General features: G+C 46.7%; 1 protein-coding gene across 1 annotated transcript in view; it reads left to right on the forward strand.

The window, feature by feature from the left end:
* LOC111157136 (Rho GTPase activating protein 6) overlaps positions 1-23,789 on the forward strand; it is a 253,856-nt gene that overhangs the window by 214,760 nt on the left and 15,307 nt on the right. The window contains 4 exon segments of the mRNA XM_022518387.1: positions 1,557-1,707; positions 2,735-2,883; positions 9,214-9,393; positions 22,213-22,310. Coding sequence (XP_022374095.1) covers positions 1,557-1,707; positions 2,735-2,883; positions 9,214-9,393; positions 22,213-22,310 — 578 coding nt within the window.

The raw sequence follows: 23,789 nt of genomic DNA on the forward strand, positions 1-23,789 counted from the left end.
TCAAAACATTATCTTACTGACTCCAGCCACCGGCTGTGAGAGGGGCCCCTTCGCCCACTTCTTTCGAGGCTTAGAAAAATTAAGAAACTTAATTCAAGATCACACAGTTTGCCCCAGGTTCGGTTCAAGCTCAGGGTTAAACTCAAGATCCCACAATTTAGATTAAGCCTCTTCCCACGGTCCATTCTTTCTGCATGTGCGTGTGCTGGGGAGAGAACCTGGCGGGTTTGAGTGATCACAGGAAGGAGTGGTGCCAAAGGGGCGACTTCCGTTCCGGCCGCCTGCTGCGCACTGCTGATGAGTTGGCTGGCATCAGTGGGCAGCTGGGGACGGGAATGGCATTCTCACCAGGCGGAGAGGCGGCTAGTCTCAGAAATTATTCCTCGCTTACATCGGGACCCACCAAAGGGAAAACCTTTGCATAGAGATTTCTTTAAGGACTATCCAATCAGAATATAATTTGCGGTTATGGAGGCTTCGATTCCCAGGGTGACGTATCCCCTAACCCACCATTTTACTCTTGAACATCACTTCTTAGCACCCTACACTTCTTAATTCACAACAGTTGTTCCGAATAACAATATTAACAGCGACTTAATCGTCTGTGGGATTACCGGTTGCTCACCAGTCTCTCCAGCAGCCTGAGAGCTGGGGAGGGGATAGGAACATTGCCTCTTTGTTCCCTAGCACACTTGGAGAGCCTAGACCTCGGCCCGGTACACGGGAAATCCAGTGAATGGATGAATGAGTGAGTGAACCGATGAACTCTCTTACAGAAGCGTATTGCATAAAGGAGGTTCAGGTACTCACGGAATTATTTCTACAGCAGAAAACAATACACAGGAGAAGTTGAGCCATCGGTCATGGAAGATGGCTGCAGAGTTATGACTCCCTTCCTCTTGCTATTTTGCTTTCATGTTGTCATAAACGCTAATGAACCCAGGATAACGAATAAGGCAGGGACTCCCTTTGGGAATTGTTAATAAGGCTCCTTTGACTAATCTAAGGCAGCTTTTATTTAGTAATTGTCATCTTTTGAGGCTTAGTCACAAATGGCTTATCAGGGTTTTTAATTTCATCGTGCGCAGCAAAAAACCTTGCTTTCTTGTTGAGTATTTCTGTAAAATGTCAAAATTCCAACCTGGTAGGATCGCTGACATGCAGAACTGCTGTGTGATAGATGAATTCCTCCCTCCCACATTCACCCTTGACCTAACCCCCTCAGCTCTTTCCTCCCAACCTTCTGGATGGCATTCTCCAGCCCTTCTGCTTGCATCATTAACTGTAAACCTACAGATACATTCATTTAATAATGCATGTATTTCATATAGAATATAAAAACATATATATATATATATATATATATATATATATGCATGTGAAAATATATTCATGGTTAGACTCTGTAGATCAAGGCAACACGTTGTTTTCTTCTCCTTTCTGGTGTCTGTGTAAGCTTAAGACCAGATACTGCGTGTCCCCGCACTTCGTTTGCTGGGCTCTGATCATTGAGGTATGGTGTTGTGAGACTGCCATTTGAACCATTATTTTTCCAGTTACGTGAGGAATTCGACCGTGGGGTTGATGTCTCTCTGGAGGAAGAGCACAGCGTTCACGATGTGGCTGCCTTGCTGAAGGAGTTTCTGAGGGACATGCCGGACCCCCTTCTCACCAGGGAGCTGTACACAGCCTTCATCAATACTCTCTGTGCGTAACACGGCCATTTGCAGGAACGTGTCCAGGGATTTACTGGGATGGCCGACTCACTCATTGGACCTTGTACATGTATTTCCCAGTGACTTTTTTTGCTTCTTATTTATTGGTTTCTAATGAGTGGCCTATTAGGGAAATTTTCTGAGATTTACCCTGGGGAGCATTAGCAAGAAGAAAGTTACCATAAAACAAAGAGGAATTTGGGATGCTTTCAGATGACCCCAGCCCAGTAGAAAGTGCTATAAACTGATGCTTTGGAGGAACAGAAAGTGCTCACAGTGAGTCTGTGCCTTAAAAATGAGTTTGTGTTTCTGGTATGAGGAAGGAGGGAGCCATAGAAACCCAGAGTGAGGAAAGGGGGCAGGCAACATTCCGGGGAAAGCGGAATGGCGTAGCCCAGTGGCAGGGCTTTCAGTATGGCTGCTTGAGGGCTGTCGGCCCAGATCACATGGAGGAGAAAAGGAGGAGGGGAGGGGAGAAACAGGCCAGAACTGTGACAGCCTCCATATTTTTCTTCCTCCGATGCCACAATTAAAACAGGATCACGGAAGAGCGTGAAGACACTGCCATTGTGCCCTGGCTTTGGTTATTGCCGACAGAAAGTCAATTCCTTGTGGATTCCTCAACAGAAAAGGGCCTCAGATCTGCTATAAACTCAACTTTTAGAAAGTTCACCAACTCCCAGTCACTGTTAGTAAATATTTACTGAAAATGAAAGACCGCAGTCTACAAAGTAAATGATGAGAATGGCAGGGAAGGGAGAGAGAAGAAAGTAAGGGAATTGAAGCTACCTTTCTTCCCCGGGATGGTAATGCTCACTCCCGCTGGTTATTTCCCCAGGTCTGCTTTATCTTTACGCCCTTCATAGGACCTTGTGCTAAATTGCTAGGCCAGCGGGAGAATGGGTGCGGTGGAACGTGACTGGCCTGGCTCATCCCCTTCTGAAAGGGGTTGAGAGGGGCCTGAATAGTGGGAGTTCCCCCTTTAACTTACTCAGAATGCCTCCCTTTGCCTTGCTTAGTGTTGGAACCAGAGGAACAGCTGGGCACCTTGCAGCTCCTCATCTATCTTCTACCTCCCTGCAACTGTGACACCCTGCACCGCCTCCTCCAGTTCCTCTCCATGGTGGCCATGCATGCCAGTGACAACGTCAGCAAAGACGGGCAAGAGGTATGACGTGCCCCCAGCGGCCCTAGATGCTGTGACTCTTCCTTTTTCCAGTTGCAGAAGAGCGGGCCATCAATGTGATGATCTGTTTCACCTGGTGGAAATGGCACCTGCCCTTTCCTGACCCAGCTGTTGCTGTAGGAGGAGAACTAGTGCAGGCTTTTTTCAGGAGGGACAGTTCCTAGGAGCACACAGGCCACTGACGTCCCGTGTTTCCAGAATGCTTCTAAACGAGGCTGCCATTTTCCCTGATGATGCTTTATGCAAGACCTTGAATCTCCATTTGTGTGAAGAAGATGAGCGATGAGCTGTGGAGGTGTTTACAGCTGTGAAAAAATGGAGTAACGGGGGCAGGGGGAGATTGCTGTCATTGTCATTAATTTGATCCGCTTCTTTAACTCGGGGCCCCACTATGTCGTCACCTTGTGATTCTTCCAGATTGTCCCTCAAGCTCCCATGTGCCCTATGGCTAAAGGTGTGTTATCCTCCTTTTAAGAGGTTCTTTCTCTCCTTAAACCCTTCCCCCCAAATCGACTGGCTTAAAGCCATGGAGAGTCGGTCCTGCTTCCAAACCTGGTACAGAAGGAAGTAGAAGGATCTAGAAGGCCTGATCTACCATCGCCATGCATCTCGATGCCACAGCGTGTCAGCTACTGAACAGATTCTGCACAGTCCCCTGGGCCCTCGTGGGATGTTCTTGTTGAACCTAGTCCCCACTCGGGCCCTAGGGTGACTCCACCCCCTGCCCATCTGAGGTCCTGGGGTCCGGTTCTCTTTGGTTCATATGCAGCCATATGCTTCAAGGTGGTTTTGGTTTCACCCTCGGACAAAGGAGATGCTGGCTTCAATTTTAGGTGACCAGTTAACAAGCCTATTCAGTCTTCACCGTAACAAGAGATCTGTTTCCCTTTTTGGTACGACCCAGTCATACTTCTCCTTGACCTTGGACACCCCAGGTGATGTCAGACCCTTTCCTGTGCTAATAACACTCATTACAAATCAAACACGAAGATGCCAAAGGCATTCCAAACTTATTCCACTGCAGAACCTTTTTTTTTTTTCAATCCTTGTTAAGCAGAACTCAGCCCTATGGTAGATTTGGTTCTGTATTTATCACATTTCTTTCCTAAAAATCCTGGTCCTATTTTTTTTCCCACTTTAATCTGGAAAGGGAGTTCTGCATTTCTTGAGGTCGTCCTCACTGTTGGTGCGAGGATGGAACTTTCCTGACTTAGCCATGTCTCTCTAGCGTAGTTATAATTAGTGAACCCTCTGCTGGCTTCAGGCTTCATAATATGGTACCGACACCTTATTTTAGCACACACAGCTCTCCCCGGGATATACTGTAATTCTCATAATTGTTAAGTGGTAGTTGGACTCCCCGCCTGGGTGTCATCGCTTATCAGCTACGGATGCCACGCAAACTGTGGGATCACCTGCCAAATCACTGGGTGGAGGCAGGGCCCTGTCTGCGTTCCTAGGCGCCCAGCCCCTTCTCCGGTGCTCCTGCAGCAGCGTGGGAGCCGACGGTCGGGTCTTAGGTGACGAAGAGGAAGGCATCGGTGAAAGCAGGAAGTCCGATCGAAGCGACTCTTGCTTTTCTCGAATCCTTTGCAGACACTCTCTCAGCCCAAATGCGGAACGAAACCCCATCACCTAGGCCCAAAGCAAGAAAAGATTCCGGACTTGGGACCGACACCCCTTGGCCTGTTGGCACTGAAGCTGTCATGGCCCTCTCTCTGACCTCATGCCAGCTGCGTGCCTGACGCTTTATACGTTACAGTCAGTCCCCCACTGCACAAGGCCGCTGTCACTGCCTCCGCATGTCAGAGGTGGAAACCGAGACCTAGAGGGGTTAAGTAACTCCGCCAGGATCCCACAGGGGCACGACTCTGGGGGAAGCACCCTGCACCCCATAGACACGGTAGATTTGCAGAGCATGACAGGACCCTAGAAGATGGCAGGAGAAAATGTGGAGGGAGGGGCTCATCATTCTCATTCACACAACCTTCTCGTATGGAAGAGTGGTCGGAGCCATCCAGTGACCAGTAAAGTTGCAGCTGTGGCTCAAACTGGTCTAGCTTACTAAGAAGACAGGAATCTAGACTAGGAATTAGGGGGAAAAAACCCATGGGTGTAGCTGGGGGTTTTCCACCCTCCGTATGATTGATATTTGGGACCAAGTAATTGCAGGGCTGCCCTGTGCATTCTGATATTTTAGCAGCATCCTGGGCCTTTATCCTAAATGCTTGATGTCGGTAGCAGCTCCCTACCGTGCCCCCGTTGTAACAACCAAAAGCATCTCTAATTGCCTAGTACCCTGTGAGGGGTGGGGAGGGGGCAGAGTTACCCCTGGTTGAGAGCTCTGGGTAGCTTTATAACTAACTGACCAGGTGTTCTTGGAGAAATCTATTAACCTCCCTAAACCTGAGTTTCCTTATCTGAAGTTTGGGGATACAGAGTCTCCACCCGGCACGGCCCGGTGGTTGGGAAGACTGCTTTACTCTAATGTGACAGTGTCCCGGGAACAGCAAAGCTGTACGGGGAAGCACGAGTTTGCAAGTGCTTCTACGCACTCTCCACCTGAACCTTGAGTCAAAATGAAGCACTAGCAACCAAATGTTAAAGCGGCCGGGGAAAGAGGAGGAGAGGTTTGCTTCTGTGGAATGGTGAGATGTCCCAGGCGAACGGGCAGCCCACGCAGCCATCTCGGTTGGAGTAGAGGCTCTTGGAGTGGGAAGGTCCCGAGGACGTATGAGGGGAATTGGGCTGTGTTCATGGAGCGAATGCCTTTGTAAGGGGGTAGGTGCTGCATTCCTTTCAGCCCTGAACGTTTGGAAGGATTCTGCTAAGGCTGTATGACCCATGCTGTAGATTGGTAGCGGCGGGGAGAGAGAGCATTGGGAAGCCTCTGTGTGACTAGCGATGTGGAAAACAGCAGTCCGCGTTGTCACTGTCTCCATGGAACAGTGGCCTTGGTGTTCGAATCACGGACATCCTGGGCCCCGATCTGAGTGTTGTTCCAAAATTGTCCGGTTGCTGTTCCTGGGATGCTGCGGCCCCTAGGAGGTGGAGGAGGTGAGGACACGAGGCAAGCGTGGAATTAGGGGAGGCAGTGCAGAGCCAGCCCAGAGTCTCGGGAGAAAGGTGGCGAACACGGGCCAGGAAAGTTAGGAGTGGCTTCCTGGAGGAGACGTCTCGAGGGGCTCAAGTGAACGGACCATGTAAGCCCTGCGCGGGGATGGGGGTTAGCCGAGAGCCCCTCCGGTCGGAGTTCAGAGTGGAGGGAGAGGAACTGGCGGTTGTTTGTGAATATTTTGTTGGTGGTGGTTTGGCACGAGTACGTAGAGGCTACGGGATGGGCGCACTGCGGCGAGGCAGGACTCCAGCTGTCAAATATGGTCCAGAAACAGAGCAGCCTTCAGCTTTTCCTCTCGGCCGTTCGGTGCTCGGGCTTAGACAGGTTCTGTCTCTGCTGGGTAGTGATTGTGGCTTGCAACGTGCAGCGCTGCGGTCAGAGAGCATCGAGGAGCTTGGAGGTTCCCATGCTCTACCAGTGCCTTGCTGCACAACCTGGTTTCTGTGACCTAGAGGAAGAGGGAAGAGAACAGAGTTGGGCAGGGGGGAAGGTCTCAGCTTCCTCCTCTATGAGATGAGCATAATATTCCCTTTCTAATCGGCACTTACAGTGTCCTGCATCATTAACTAATAGGACCTTAATGATTTTGACAAGAAGGACGTGAGAACATTTGTTGGCTGGGAAATTGGGGGCAGATGATAATGGCATTTCGCTATCTATGTTCACTTTGTCTGATTCCATTTTATTTGCTTTGCTCCTTGGGGAAAAGAGAAATTCCCAAAGGGAAGAACGATTTCCTTTCTTTAAGAAAGAATACTGCAGGAACATCACTGAAACCTCTTGAGCCTGGAAAAAAAAAAAAAAAAAAACCCAAAACCTAGTGGTTTTTCAGGTTGTCTAAGATTGCTCTGGTATTGCAGAAAATGTGGTGTGGATATGCTCATTTTTGGTGGGAGAGTCCGTAGCTGGCCTTCAGTTCTTCACAAAGTCTGCGAGGCAGAAAAGACCTTACGAGCCACCGGCATAAAACCAGGATTACTGATCTCTGAGGAGGTGTAGACCTTCAGGAAGTGGGAGGTTGGCTTTGGAACTGGAGCAGGACCAGTGTCTCGCCCTCCCCACCCCAATCCCAGCCCTTGCTTTAAAGTTTAGTTTTCCCATTGCCCCATGCTGTGACCAGGGGGAGGTGCCGGATCATGAGGAAGACTGGGGCTGGCTCCTCCGCTCCTTCCCGCTCCTGGCTCCCCACTCTGGGCATCACTTCCCTGGGTGTAAAAAAAAAAAAAAAAAAAAAAAAAAAAAGGACAACAGCCCAGCTGCTTCCCCAGCTTATAGCACAAAAGAACTGAAACAGCCTGTGGAAAGTTCCTAGTCCGGTGACCGTGCATGCCAGACTGATAATCAATGCGAGCGATTCCTGTTAGGTTTAGAAAGGCTCTGGGATGCTTATTTAGTGAAGATAAAATCGGTCGTTTAATTGGCTGGCTCATAATTAGCTCATGAGCTGCCCCCCAAGGGCACATGTTGTAACCTAGACCCCCGTAGAGGTAGATGCTTACCACGGGCTGCAAGGCTGGAGGCTGTCTTCGAGCGAGTCCCCTTTCCAGTCTCAAGCACAATGAAACAAAAACAAATCACAAACCAACAAATAAAGCATTAACAAGCCACAGCAGCATGGTCTACAGCTGGAATCTCTGTGCCATTTTACGGACGGATTGGATTGCGTTCCCAGAATAGCAACAGGAGAAGGAGGGAACGGAAACAGAGTTTTGGACTGTCCTTGTGCTAAACATTCTTTTAAAGGAAAACAAAATCTCCTATTTGTTAATGTTGAAAAAAAAAATAGGAAAACCCTGATACGACTTTAAGGGGGTAGAGGGAAGCGCTCCAAAAGCCTAAGTTCCAAAGGGATGAATTTGAACATGACACATAGTTGATTTTATCCTCAGCCGTAAATTTCCAGGAAGAGAAAGGAAAAAGCAAATGAAAAAAATGGCAACTTTTATATCCATGAAGTAAAATGCAGAAGAAAAATAATCAAACAGTCCTACGGATAAAGAGTATTTCCGTGAAAATGCCCAGTGTTTACATGTGAAAGCATTTCACTTGGCAGGAGGCCTGAAAAACAGGCTCACCTTCTAAAAATAGCACCTGCCGTGTGCCATGCCAGGATCGCAGGCCTGGGCGGCCACCAGCTCCAGCTCAGGGCTCCCCAGGACAAGGGTGGAACCAGGAGTCTTTCTTGTGGCTCAGAATCAGGACTCTTGAATTCTATGCTGGGCACCCAGGTGCCTCTCAAAGGCTCTGCACGTCTTCCCAGACCAAGGAGACCCACCGAGCAGCCACAGTCCCCACATGTATCCCTGTGTTCCTAGATTTGCAACTAATATCGACAAGAGAAAGAAAAATTTGCCTAGCCTAGTGGTTCTCAACCAGGGGCAGTTTTGCCCACAGGGGCCACGTCGCCATGGCCCTTGCCTGCCTTTCCCGCAGAACCCCCTGTGACGCTGTGGGGGGGGGGGTGGGGGTGCCTGGATGTAGTTTACATGTTTCTGTTTTTGCATACGGTGTTCCTCCTACTGTGAAATAGTCCCTCGCCTCATCTCCCCTGCTTTTTGGCCTAACCAACTCCATTCCTCTTTCATGGTTTTGTGCAAATATCACCGCGTCTTTGAAGTGTCCCTGGGGCCACCAGAGTTGATAGCTTCATACTTTGTACCCAATCCCTGTAACTGATATGTTTACTTCCCCTCTAGAAAGTGACCTCTTTAAAATAAGGACTGTACTGTGGTCATTGTTGGGAAAATTTTAAATAATTCAAATCCATGAAAATGGTATAGTCTGTGGTAGGCCCTGAGTGGGTGATTTAATAGAGGGGTGATGGGCTGATAGATGCCAGGATAGGCGGAAGGCTGGCTGGCTCGGATGGAGGGATGAGTGGTTGGTTGGATGGATGGGTGTGAGGATGCAGACAGGGAAGACATTTTATATAGTACCAGTTTCACAACGGATAACTTAGAGATGTAAAATTGTACTTAATATGCTATTGAAATGACCACTGAGCTATGAGAGTCAATCCAAGATATGAAACAAAAGGGAAGTGATGGTGCTCCTCATGGATTCTACCAAAGGTGATATAGTCCTTGCAGGGGGAAAAAAAAAAAGGAAAGGAAAAAGGTCCCTTTGATTACCGACCCACCCAGCAGTTTGAAAAGCAAAAATAACACCAATCCTTGTGTTGTCCACTCTTACAGGTCACTGGGAACAAAATGACCTCTCTGAACTTGGCCACCATATTTGGACCCAACCTGCTGCACAAGCAGAAATCATCGGACAAAGAATTCTCTGTCCAGAGCTCAGCCCGGGCTGAGGAGAGCACAGCCATCATCGCTGTGGTGCAGAAAATGATTGAAAATTACGAAGCCCTGTTCATGGTAAGTGGCTCTCCTTAGGCAGGACACCTTGGTAAGCTGCCTCGTGGGGTTGCTGGGCTGCAGACCAAAACTCACGCACACCATCTCTGGTCTGCAGGGCCAGTCGTTGCCCGAATCACTAGAAGCCAGGCAGTTTCAATAGAACTAGAAATGTACAGAGCTGTGGTGTCACTGGAAGTTTGTGATCCCACGTTTAAACAAACATACCCAAGTTAGAAGCGTATTTTGTTGTCCCCTAGACCATGGCCACATTTCGGAGTGATTTAATTATCCAGATAGAGAGGTCCTTGCTCAAAATATTGTTAACATCCTTCTTTTGGGAGTTATCTGTGGCCCTCCTGAATTCACGTAATCCATAACCACCCCCTGTCGACGGCATCTCCTCCAAGGTCAACGCTGACGTCTTACCTCCTCCATGAAGCCTCACCTCTCTCTCCCATGTCCTTGTCATGTCACTTCTTTGTCCCTTAAAAGCCATCACTGTTCTTATTGATGTTTATCTTACTCAACATTGTGTTACAGTCGTTTATGACTAGTTCCCTTAGTGGCTTCTAAATGCATCTGAAACATGGGCTGTGCCCTTGTTATCTTCTCCCTGTATCCTCTGTACACTTTTGGAAGGCCCTCCATCTGGCAGGCACTCAATAAATATTTTTTGTATTTGTATTGAATTACCAGTTCCTGTTTTCCTTCAAAACACTGCACTGCTTGCTCCAACTTCCCTTGAAACATTAGAACAGATGCCAAGCCTCTTCTGTTTCTGTTCACCGCTCATATCGCATGTCAGAATTTACAGGAACTTTCTCGATGTTTCCTCTCCCATTTCTCCTGTCAATTTGCAAACACTCACCATAAATCTTCCCCTATTCCGCTAGAGCCTCGTGTGGCCGCTTCAGCCGAGCGTGTCAGTTCCCTCTTTTGCAACCCCTTAGTATTGTGTCTGCATTGATCAAATGCCCTGCGTGAGATTTACTTCCACGCCTGTGGTATTTTTGTCAGTTTGAGAGCCGGCGCTTTACACTCTGCCCTCTGCGTCTTACCTGTGTGATCATGACCAAGGACTTCAGCGCTCAACAAACATCGATTTCGGCTTTTCTGAAATGGAAAGGTTAAAAGTACACCCTATTTCCCAGGGTGCTTCCCAGAATCATTTGATACGTGAAAGCTTTCTGCAGGCTCTAAGGGTCTATGTAAATGTTCATTAAGAATCTCGTTGGTTGGGCAACATGAGCTGGTCCAAATCTCAGGACTTCGGCGCAAACAGACGTCAAGATCTTGTTGATGTGAAGTGTAAGCAGATGCGTGTCAGACAGCTTTGCAGCTAATGATTTAGGGTCTTGAACTCCTGGCATCTTAAGACGCTGCAATCCCCTAGGATGTTATGGGCTGTACCTAGAAGGGCCATCCATCACGTCCACTCAAATCCCATTACACAGGCCATGCTTAACAACAAGGGAAGCTGGGAAAACGGATTCCTGCTGGATGCCCAGGAAGAAGACAAAATGGATTTACACACAGTGGGAAAGTTCACTGAGGTAGAATGGTGTCTTGCTCCCCTCTGAGTCTCTGAAGCGCTGTTCTGTTTGCAAACAACGAACTCTCAAAAAATATGGAATTAGTCATTGCCTGCGTGTAAGTTTCACACTTCAGCCAAAACGCTCATAATTAACTACATATTAGGATGAATCAAATAACTGAACTTTTCACCATTTTCTTCAAGGTTTAAGTCCCATGTCATCTTGCCAAGTAGTCTTGGCATGATTTCATGCTCTCTGGATTTTTTTTTTTAACAAAATAATACCTCTCACCAATCTGAATTCTGTTCTCTAAATTCCATATTCTAAGCAAAGTTCTTTAGATGAGACCACAAATCGTCAGGCATTTCTTTTCCATGCGTATACCAACACAACCTTTCCTGGCCGCTGTATCCTGCTGCCCGGACTATGGAAAACAGCAGAAGAACATCAGTCCATCGGTTCCACCTTTTCCAGCATTTTCTTCGCTTGCTGTTCTTGGGAGATGTCGATGCCTGGGGTCTCTGGGGTAGTAGCTTACATTTGTGCTCCACAACCCAATTGTGGTCTTTACTTCTCAGTGAGGCCTTTCCTGGCCACCTGGTCTAAAATACACCCCCACCGCCACCCCCCTGTGCGCACCCCCTCACTTCCTATTCCCTCTCCCTGCTTTTTCCCCATGGCACTCATCACTACGAATATAGGATTTTACTAAGTTCTCTCGTTTATTGTGTGTTTCCCCACTGGAACGCGAGCTCTGCGACAGGATGAATTTGTGCCCGTTTCCACCTACTTTCTTTACTGCATCCCCCCTGTGCCTGGCACACGGTAGAAACACAAGCAATATTGGTTGAATTAATGAATGATTTGGTGGTAGTTCTGGAACATACGATTTCCGTATTGTTAATTTTTACTCTGTATACATATGAAAAAGTTTAGACGTGGAGGAATTAAGGATGCCTTTCCAGAGTAAGTTAAAATTAATACAAGCATTCTTGATTTCCTAGACAGATAATGGGAATTACGTATGGAGGGGGAAAAAGGGAGGAGAGGTGAGATGAAGATCCCAAGCCAAGGTCAGTAAAAAGCAAACCAGCTCTGGAATCAGGAAGCTTTGCTCTAGTCCTTTCTTTGCTCCACATCAACTTTCTGAGACGTCTGCTTCTTTAGGTATCAGAGGACAAGGTTAGAATGAATGAAAACCAAGATCCCTTCTAGTTCTAAAATCTACACGGTCCTGTGCCCTCGCCCCGACTTTACCTCTTTTATTTCTAGAAAGCACAAAAGAAAACGAACCTTATCACTGGTGGCTTCTCTTGGCATATTTGGCATCTCAGAATCTAGTTGGTTATCCTCAAGCTGCTGGGTGGTTGGCAAAGCCGGTCCACGTGGGTGGACAAAACTTCAGTGGTGTATGTCGCTGTTTCGTTTTGTTTCTTAAAGAAGCTTTCAGAGTGAGCACAATAATCCCAAGCAAGGATGGCCGAAGCCCAATGGTGAAAGGTTGTTAGCCATTGTGCCATTTCATGGATTTGCGGGGAGGCGGAGTTGATGAGCTCCGAAAGGGAGGCCTTGCTCCCCACTGGCATTAGAAAGGCAGACTTGTCAGGAAAGGTGGCAGAATGGATGGAGTGGTCACGCACACCCCCAGAGGCCCGGCGACCACTCAGACGTTTGTTCTGAGTGTTAATAATGTCCTCCATGTCCTAGTGTAGAGACTGCCTCTCCCGTGCAGGAGAGGCATCTGAGTTAGTGAGAGAGGCCCGACAAGAGCCTGACTTTGTCCCATCATCAGGAGAGGGGCCTACATTCAGAGGCTGGCGCAGGCTTTGAGAGGCTGGCTAGGGTAGGCTTTCACACTGGTTGTTTGCTTTTCAGCCACTGGGTTGGAAATCCTAGAGCTGGAGACAGGTCCTGATAACAGCCCTTGTGATCCCTCTGTGGAAAACCGAGGCAGCAGATTGTAAGAGTCACTCTCAAGCCTGAGCTTGCAGCAGAGGAGCAAGGAAACCACATTTTGGGAAACCCCCAAGGTGCAGGAAAGACCATGAGCTTTGGAACACGCTTGCAGAGTTCACATCCTTGTTCGGCCGTGTATTTGCTATGTGACCTTGGGCCCATGCTCAGCTTCCATGAGCCTTGAGTTTCCTGTTGTACCAAAATGAGATGAAGTTATCTCCTCTTTAGGATTATTGAGAATAAGAAGTAACATTTTAAGGTCCTTGGGACAAAAAGTGACATATACTAAGCACACAGAAAAGATCGCTGGTATTACTGCGTGAAATTGATAAGAAGCTCCGCTATCACGCACTTCCAAACTTGTCAGCTGTGTGGGGATGCCCACCGTGCCCGCTCTGTCCCACGCGCCCACACACCTCCTTCCTTCCCCACTCTTCGGTTTCCTCTCACCCTTCAGCTCACTGTATAATAAATATATTTACTTAGGATGCATATTGAAACCTAATAGAATGTAAACTTCTTGAAGACACGGAATTTCACCTGGTTTATACGGTTCGTCGATGTCCCATAAAGCAAATGGGTGCCCGGTAATGATTTGTTGATATGCGTTCCTCTTTGTTTGTGCTTGCTTCCGTGCCCATGCCCCTCACTCCCTCACCTTTAAATCCTGACCCTGCATTTGTGCTATCAACAGTTTCAAAACCAGATAACATAAAATGATATGTGCGGGGAACACTGGAAATAAAAGAGAAGGCTCATGCCTATCTAGAAACCCTCCCCGGTATCATTGTAAGGTAGAAAACATTCCCTGACGAAATCGTTAGCGCGCGTTGTCCCACGAGCTGTTGCTTCCATAACTGCTGTCGGCAATCCCAGAGAAAGCTCATCATTGCTCCTGGAATTAATAAGAGCTTCAGAGCAGAGTGGGGAAAACTGTCAGCTCGTTCTGAGGGCCGATTCTAAATGATCCCTACCAGGGTTCCTTTTTTGGAGAGAGGGAAAGAGGAGAAGGCGCTACCCTTCCAGGCTGATGAACAGCCCAGGGAGCATTGGAGACGTGGGAACGCCGGCGAGCTCCCAGCCCGCCGGGTCGTCAGCCCGAGCTGGGGACCAGCACCGCCGCGCACATGGGAATTTTCATGAGAACCACTGGGAGCAGGGGTCAGAGGCCGACGTGAGGATTCCAAGCTCGGAAGCCAAGCTTCGTTCCATGTTCCCTTCATTCCCTGACACAAACTGCAGGTTCTTAAAACGGCTTTTGCACGCCAAATCAAAGGGAGTCAAGCTGTGATCCAGGTCCTGGCACAAGGAACCAGCCGCTACCAACATAGCCAGATCATTATATATCATGTCCCTTTCCTTTGCTTATATAATCACTGTTTTTTAAAAGGACCACTATTTACGGACCAGGGGTCGGGCCGGTCGTGATGAACAGCACGAGCTCATCTAAATGTCACCACCGTGTCGTGAGAGCAAACAAAGGTAGTTTGCCCAAGTGATGCAGCAACTGAATGAATTATTTCTACAGCATGATGCCTCCCCGCCCGGAAGACAAGGTGCTTTAATGTGGTGTCTCGACTATGGAGTCCATTTGCGGGGGAGAAAGAGACTGTGTTAGCCAGTTTGAAAATGGGCAGCAAAGAAGACGTTAACCAGCATTCATCTCTCTGGACTAATCCTAACACCGACCCGCTTGATGTTCAGGCCAGCGGGTGGCTGCAGAGGCGGGTACGTGTTCCTGCTGGAGCCTGCTCACCTTGTCCCTGCCTGCGGCGACAGAACACAGGTGTGCTGGTGACACAGGCAGAGAGGGGCAGAAGCAGGCGCCTGCGCAGTGTCTGTCGCCTTCAGCCTGACACGGTGGAGCGAGGACTGCTCGTTTTTATTTTGTCTTCCTTCGTCCCGTTTTCCTCCAACCACAGCTCCACGAGTCCTGGGCTCCTTGACTGTATCTGTTCCCTCACGTGCCCCAGTTGCCAAACATGCTACCTGGCATGTATCAGGCACTTGAGAAAAATGTGTTGAATTTCATGCGTACCAACCCTCCGGATACACCCAGAGCCCCTTCCCATAATGTGAAGCCATCCTCGGCAACAGTCACATGGAAGGTTCTAGGCTGGGCCTCCTCGTGTTTGAGCTTATACTCTGGTAAACAACCCAAGAAATTAGTGATTTCTGTCAGCGCATGTGTTGAGTTACAGAAATGTCATCATGACTTCCGGCGCCACTTGCTTTGGCTGGAAAGTGGTAGAGTTTGCAATGCTGAAGCCTCCTTCCTGGTCCTCTGCAAGGGGATGGGTTGGTATGGAACACTTGGAGTAACTAACGTTTGTAAATGGAGAAAACTTGAGCCATTTTGCCCTCTCTGTGGGTTATAGAATAAGCTACACCGTTAAGTGTTATACCCTAGGTGACCGTTCAAGGTTTCATTTTTAATTTGATAGGGTGGATTTTTATTGTGACAGTTTTATTCCTTCATATGTGCAGTGTTTACATTTTTTCTCTGAAGCAGGAGCGTCCAAAGTTCTTTTGATTTTTGAAATAGCATTCTGCTTTGAAGGAACACATGAAAATCTAAGGAGTTGAGTCTCCAGATAAACACAGCCATAAATGGTACCCTTGGAAAATATCTAAACTTACTACATAGTTGACCAAAACCCAGTAGAGATTTTGATGTGAGACAATAAATTGTAAGTGAAGAAGGCGCTGGGGCTGGGTTTTGTTTCTTCACTCCGATGTGCAGAATTGGTTGATTTTTTTTTAAACTAGTGTGTTTTTCACAGTCCTCCTTAGTTTCTATTTTGCTATGTACAGAATCCCAGAAGAAAAATGATAATAAAATGTGTTTGGTTATGGAGTCATACTTTTCGGTTTTTTCTCTTTTTTTAAGTAATCTCTATGCCCAACGTGGGGCTCAAACTCATGACCCTGAGATCGAGAATCACATGCTCCACTGACTGAGCCAGCCAAGCTCCCCTCATTTCTCATTTTTTAAAAAAGATTTTATGTATTTATGTATGTATGTATGTATTTATTTGACAGAGAGAGGATGCACACGTGAGTTGTGGGGGATGGGGCAGAGGCGGAGGGAAAGGGAGGGAGAGGTTGGGGAAAAAATCTCAAAGCAGACTCCACACTGAGCTAGGACCCCAATGCAGGGCTTGATCTCACAACCCTGAGATCATGACCTGAGCTGAAACCAAGAGATGGTTAACCCACTGAGCCACCCAGGTACCCCTCATTTTTCATTTTTCTATTAAGGAGATAATAGTTTATGAACATGTCAGAAAATTTCTGATGATCCTCAGTTGGGAAAGGAAATTTATTTTCCAACTCTAAAAATTAATAGGAAGGAGATTTTGCTAGAGCATGACACTGGTACTATTTATAAGCAGAGAGAAGCATCTACATAAAGGTAGCAGAACCAGTGTACATATGCCATGAAGACCAGTAATTCTGGGTTCTTCTTGATTCTTATTTGTCACCATTCTGACAACATTTTTTTTGAGCACCCATTGGGTTGGAAAGGGCCCCTATCTTGTGTTCTAGAAGAATACAGTTTTGACCTGCGAGAGTAAGTGGGTGAAGGGTCATTGGTGTGCAGGTAGGAGCTTCCGGAGAGAAAAGAGCAGGGAGCAAAGAGGAAGAAGAGGCATAATGGCGAAAGCATTTGACTGACTGCTGGGAGGAGGAAACTCAACTGCTCATGGCTGCAAGCAGCAGGATTGTTGCGTCGCAGAAACAGCCTAAGGGGCGGGGCTTTAGTGGCTCACCTGCACTTCAACTTCAGGACACTCCAGTTATCTCCAGCATCTCTTGCGGCCATCATCACATCCACTGATGAGAAGAGAGGTTTCAGGAACCCCACGAGGGGCACCCGGGCCAGGATTGGCACTCATGAGCTTGCCCGTGCTGCAAAAGAGGCTAGCTGACGGAGAACTACAACCTTAGGAGCCCCTGCCACTTCTGGGCAGACAAGTCAGATCGTCCCTGCCCTCTGGCAATTTACCTACCACGGATGTGACCAACGGAAGACTTGGGGTCTGGCGGAAGAGAAGGAACCAGAAGTGGGAAGCTACATGGGGTTGGTCAAGACCGTTGCAGCTGAGGGGCCAAGAGATCACAAACTTCAACTCTAGAAATTCAGGCAGAGGTCAGGAGCAGAGACCTATCAAGAGGACATCCCACAGCTTAGTTACCCACCCAAAGTGTTAAGCAAAGGAGAAGAGAGTGATGCTTCTCTAGGAGCGCACAGGATAAGAGGCAGAGATGGATGACTGAGTCAAGAAAAAAGTCGTGGAATAAATATTGGCCATCTCCATGTTATCTGCTTTTATTTGGTTCTTTTAAGTATTTGATTTATTAATTATTTTGTCTATTTCTAACAAAATTTCTTATTCTGAACCTCTTTGCAATTGGTAAGGTACTTTCAAAACTGTTGGTCCTTTTGATCCTCATCACACTTAAATAAAGGTAAATGGGACAGATAGGATATGCCTGGATTTTCAGATGCAGGAACAGAATCCTAAAGAAGACTGTTGATGTATCCAAGTTTACATTAAGGAATTATTTGCAGCAAAGCTGATAAAACCTGGACCTCGGGGGCTATCGACTCTTAATCAGAAATTCTTTTGACAGCATCCTGATTCCCACAGAGGAGCATATATAGGAATGATCTGTCTGGATATTTCTGACTTACCCTAAGCTCGTTTCCTATCAGTTCATTCCCTTGACTTGTGTTTTCTCTGTTACATACCTAACTTCACAGAAAATGAATGCTCATCCAATTGAACTGAGCCAGTAGTTTGAAATTTGTATTAAGTAATAGGAAATGAAACATGCAAATAGGGACAAAGATTGGAGGGATTGTTGGGGAGACAGCACTGGAGGCCGTTATACGAATATTACAAGTCAGTTCTAGGCATCATTTCAAATTCTCTACTCTCATTTTCCCACTGGCCCCAATTTTCTGTACCATTCCTTAACAATAAACAAACAAATGTGGCTTTATCATATGAATTTTTAAAGCTGCTTTAAGTCATTTTGTAATAAGATGGGATATAAATAAACTAATTAGAATAAATGGATTATGTACACTGGAGTCAGTCTTAGCTAATACAGAGGAAAATATTACCTACCCTTCCTGTAGTACATGAATCCACATTTTGAAGCTATAGCTTTATACTTATTTTTAAAGAGCGTTTCCAAGTCAGAATGGCATCATGGGTCTTTTAAAAAGAAACTATAGATAGATTTATAGCACTGACCCTTTCTGTTTGCATTTGTTAGCAAATAAAAGTCATGTATGCTACATAAAATAAACCTCAATGATTATAATTGGTTGGGAACCGAGCCGAGTTGAGAGAGTAAAAACTCTGAATTATGGAATAATTTAACAGAACATTATGGAATGTTATGTTTTAAATAATGATACTTCCTGTAACCTATTCTAATAGTGTACCCAAGTTAATAATTTATTGTTAGACACACTGTCTACTCTCACAGAATTAATACCATGATACCCCACCCCAAAGGATACGCATGAGGGTTGTTTATTCTTCAGTGGGAATGGATTAGTGCTTGGAACAAAATTTTTTATTACGTGTCTAAGCATAGAAAATTTTAAATTAAACTAACCGGATGAAAAACAAATATTTTTCCTCATTTGCTCATGGAAGTTTCTTTTACAAAGTGTTCAGGATATACGTTTTTGGCTTATATTGTTTTTTGCTTTCTGTTCATTTTTCACAAATGAGTTCTCTCCTCATTTTTACCCTTCAGGCATTACTTTTTTTTTTCTTTTTTTACAGATTGGTACAATAGTGTGTATCTGTTGGGTCGTGTTGCTCAAAAAAAATCGCTCAAAAAAATAAAAATTATCAGTCTTTTGATGTTTAATTTAGTCAATAAAGTAGAGAATCGAACCCCTTAGCCTTGACCTAAAAACCCTGCCCTTTCTCTCCTCCTTCCCATTCTCATTCCCGGGGCCACTGGATTTGGGCACAGAGTTTTAAATGCCATCTATATGCATCTCCCAAATTTCTCTGTCCAGCCCAGTCCTCTCTCTTGAACCCCAGAGCCTTATTCTCAGTTGCCTCCTACATCTCTCTTTCATTTGGATGTCCCACAGGCTCCCCACCCCCCTTACCCTAGGGAAGCCACCCTCCCAGCTGTGACTTTCCACCTCCTCCACCTGCAACTTCTCTGTACAGGCCAGTGTTAGGGGCAACCCCGTGCTTCCAGGTGCCTGCCGGCTCCAAACGTTGAAGGCGTCTTTCCTCTTCTCCTCCTCCCTCTCCCTCTTTCTTTCTCTCTCCAGCCAGCAGATTAGCTAACTCGATCATGTCTATCTTCACTGTCTCCGGGATCCACAGATACCTCATTGGCTCACCAGCCTGGTCCGGCCCTCTGCCATCTGTCTTCTGGACATAGCAGCAGCCCCTCTTGGCACTCCTTGCATCGCCCCTTGCTTCCCTGTGATCTGCTCTCAGTGCGGCAGCCAGCGATGCCAATTCATGTTAGCCCAGTGGCTCCCCAGCCACCTAGATTGAGAGCAGATGTCCTTATCCTGACCCGTAAGACTCCACAACATCTGGCTTTGTCTACCCGACCCACTTCCTACTGCTCGCCTCCTTCCTCATTCCTTCTAGCCTCACTGGCCTCCTCTCTGCTCCTGACTCATGATCTTGCCGATTTTTGCTTCCTTCTGCTTGGAATTATTTTCTCCAGTTCCTTCATCAACTTCAGTTCCCTGTTCAAGTGGCAGTTTCTCTGTGACCTGCCATCCTACTTGAATGGCACTTCCCTGCCCTGCCCCTTCCCCCCCAAATCGTAGTCCTTTGTCCCTTCTCTGTTTTGTTCATCTCCATCTCCGTGTGATCCCCGCTATGTTTGCTTTATTTGTTTAATGCCAGTCTTCCCATAGCGATTGTCAGTTTCAAGGACACAAGAGTTCTCATCTGTTTGGTTTATAGCTGAATCCCCACATCCAGTGCCTGGCAGCCGATAAGCAGTCACCAAATATTTATGTAATGAATGAAAGGAATGAGGTGGGAAAAGGCTAGAGTGAGAAGCACAGTGGTTGCTGAAGTAGAGAGCAGGAGAGGGTGGCCACCAGGGGACAAGATGGCAAACACACGCTGGCCAGTGGGGGGCCTCCACTGTAGGGATAAAAAGGTTTCTGAGAAAACATCTTGATCAGGGCACTCGAACAACCACGGAGAGAAGAAATTAGACACCGGTGGTGAAGGAAATAGCCAGTGTCTAAGTTAGCAAGCAGTTGCATCAAAGGCCCATGAAGGATGTATCTTTCTTTTCAACCAAAATATCAAAGTAGTTTAAGGAATTTGAGATCCACAGGCAAACACGGCCTCGGGCATAGGTTTACCTAGGACTCATGCTATCCAGAGATCCTTTCCTTTTCTTGCTGTAGGTTCTTCCAGCGTCAGCACAATCCTCAGGCCCCATGTGGCTTCTGGCCCTGTGTTGTCTCTTCTCAGATGCCTCGGGGATACTCCCCCGGCTATTCATGACCTTGAATGGTGTCCCATGCCCGTGGCACAGGCAGCCCCGGGAATCTGGGAGGGGCATGATGGCAGCCTTCGACCAGCTTACATATCACCCTTGAGCTAAGGGGTGGGGAGCACTTGATTCTTCAGAGGGAACGTGGGGCAGAACTGTTACAACAAGAGGGAAATGGAAGCTGGTAATGGCCAACGATGCCACTACAAAGGGGTAACAAGGGCTTGAACTTGGATCAGTGTGGTCAGAGTGGAAGATAGAGGAAAGAAGGAACAAGCTTCACAGAGCTGAAGTCAAGTAGGTCTCCTGGTTCTGAACAGGGAGGGGAGAGGACTTGAATGCAACCCAGACTTTGAGTTTGTGTGAGTAGGGTTTGGCGATGTCATTAATGAAGACACAGGATTAAGTGGGAGGAGCAGATTTATTGGGGAAGGAAAGTTTTGTTGTTGCTTTCTCATCCCTGTTTTTATTAATAAAATTGTTTCCAGCTTCTCAGAGCTCAAGAAGAACTGAGTTCTGCAAGAGGCAGGAGGCAGATTCTTCTACCTGCCGCTTATTCTCCGAAGACTTGTCCCTGCATGTTTTAAGAGCCTGGTCTCCGAGCCCTTCTGTGAGAGAATCAGACACAAATGTTGTTTCCTCTCAATAATTGGAATTTCCTTTACTTGAGCTACCAGCATCTGTAGAGTAGAAAGCCTGTTGGAGCTGAGGTCATTCTTTTCTCATAGAACATTTTCACACAATATTGTGGCTCAGGATTATGAGGCCATCTTCTAATACGCTGCCGGTGAGCCTAGGGAAATGTGACACTCAGCTCCAAAACTCAAGCAAATGCCTTGTCAAATGCTGAAGCGAGAAACCTTTTTCACTGTCATTGGAGCAGGACGCGAGGACAGAGTGAGGGCGAGCACCCAGTGATAAACTGACATGGGCAAATGCAGTAGTCAGCAAGTTTTTTCAAGCATTGACTATCTGCCGGCTACTGTTCTAAGTTTGCAATGGGTACTAAGTCATTTGATCACCACAGCAACCCCTTATGGTGAGGCCTATCATTCTCTCCACTTTACAGATGAGGAAACTGAGACCGGAAAAGGTCACATGCCTTGCCGAAGGTCCTACAGCTAATAAATGGAATGGGGACTCAAACACAGTCTGGCTCAAGGGCCTGTTCTCTTTTTTTTCTTTTTTAAGAGACAGAGAGGGGGGTGCGTGGTGCCGAGGGGGAGGGTGAGAGAGAATCTTAAGCAGGCTCCACCCCCAGTGCGGAGCCTGACATAGGCCTCAATCTCACGACCCTGAGAGCATGACCTGAGCCAAATTTAAGAGTTGAACACTTAACCGAATGAGCCATCCAGGCATCCCAAGGGCCCGTCCTCTTAATAAACTAATCTTATGTTCCAGAACTGCCCAAGACAGTTACAATTTATGCCTGTCGTCTTGGCTGAATTAGAAATAGGAACTCTAGAAAGTGTCCCCATTTGGACAGTAAATGATGAGCACTGCCCCTCGTAACCGTGATATTTTGCTTATCCAAAGCCAGGAAAACCTCATCTGAGCAATAGAAGAATCAAGTGATGAGGCTACCTCTCCGGTCATAAGAGGGGTGACAGTTCGGACTGAATATGACGTTTCGGTCATCATCCACTTTTTCCTGAGAATTAAAATGGCTGAATGAGTTGGTGTATGTTTGATTTTAACTGGCAAATCACTCTGTCCTGTTACGACTTTTAACGCTCTGTTTTATGTTACCGTAGAGTTGCCCATGACCGTATTTTTCCTCATCCCGGAATGGTTTGATTTATGCCTCAACATTTGGTCCCTCCAGGTTTCGCCAGATCTCCAGAACGAAGTCCTGATCAGCCTGTTGGAGACCGACCCCGACGTGGTGGACTATCTACTCAGAAGAAAGGCCTCCCAGTCCTCGTGAGTAGACCAGTTGCTCGTCTTCTAAAGCTGCCATGGGGATTCCTCCTTTCATTTCTAAAGAATTAGGGAAGTTTACATAATTCCACACAGGGTGACTAGAAGTGGACATGTGGCAACTTTCTGGCAAATCTTATCAGTCCACCTGCCTGGAAAATGCTTCACGTTTCCTAATCCACTTATTGAATTAGAAAGTGCTTTATGGAGGTTTGTTGTTTCATTTTTGGCTTTTTCTAGCCCCTTGAGGTCGCTTTGACTGTGTTTACGGGGCGGGGGAGACTAAATCCCTGGCAAGAAGCACAAAGGAGTTTGATGCACACCAGTGATCCTTCTTCTAGAGTCCTGATTAGCTGTACTTCCGGGTCCCTTAGGCTGCACCTGGTTGCATCTGACTTGTGTAACTTACTAGCCCAAGTGACACATCACCAAAACCACAAGACTAGCCTCTACCAAAGCCTAGGTGCCCATTTGAAATTGGAGGGGCGCGCCCTCCTGACTCTTCTGCTCTTTATAATTAGCATCCTTTTGGTAAAAATGCACGCTGGGCTCCTCACACAGCCACGTTTGCAATGAATAAAATGCAAGCCGGGCTGTGGGCTGTGCTTAGCCGCCATTTTGCCCTGAAAGGAAGACCACTGGATTTTGCTTTATATCCAGATTTTAGGATTAATCTCAAACATTTGGTACACAGGCAGCGTGTATGGGGGCGCTGAGCACTTGGCAAAGCCAGCAACGAGGGTATTATTGTGTTATTAACCAGGAGCGATGTTGCCACCGTGAAGCCAAACCTTAAATTTGGCCAAAGAGTTGTTGTCCTTCTCTCACGAAAGCATCGTTTATGTCATGCTTTTAATTTACTGAATGTCAACAACTCTAAGACACATTTTGCCCCATATTTTATCATCTCTGAAATTGAGAGTCATCTTTGTAATCAATGACATGTCCTAATATACATCACGGCATTTTTTTGTCTTTCTTAGCTGTACGTAGGATAATGGTATTTCTTATTCCACGGTGTCTCAGAAATATTGATGCGTGTTGAATTGTTCCTTTATATCGATGTGGAACTTGAGAGACTGATGTTCATTTGAAACTATTTCAGATATAAAAATCTTATATTCTTTAGAGAAATGTAGTGAAAGGAATTCACGTTGCTCAGACCTCCTTCTTTCCTGCACCATTGCATGAGTAGCACCGCAAGACCTAGCTTCAGTCCATTTCCCGCAGAGCAGGAAAGAATTTTTAAGTGGTTCATCTTTTCAAATGCACTTTTTCAAAAGTTCATCTTTGTGCCAATTATCATCAGACCAGATTCTGGCTCAAGTAAGGCGTTTCGCCTGGATTCTGGCCCTAAGAGCCACAAGTGAATAAGAATATGATCAAATTGTCTAAATGGGCTGACATTTCATGGTCTCGCTTTTCATTTCAGATAATTGGGCTCCCTTAAATTTTCCCAAGATTTCTAACTGTCGTCAAGGT

Source organism: Enhydra lutris, unplaced genomic scaffold (assembly GCF_002288905.1).
Source record: "Enhydra lutris kenyoni isolate GAN:26980312 unplaced genomic scaffold, ASM228890v2 scaffoldscaffold52, whole genome shotgun sequence".
Lineage (NCBI taxonomy): Eukaryota > Metazoa > Chordata > Mammalia > Carnivora > Mustelidae > Enhydra > Enhydra lutris.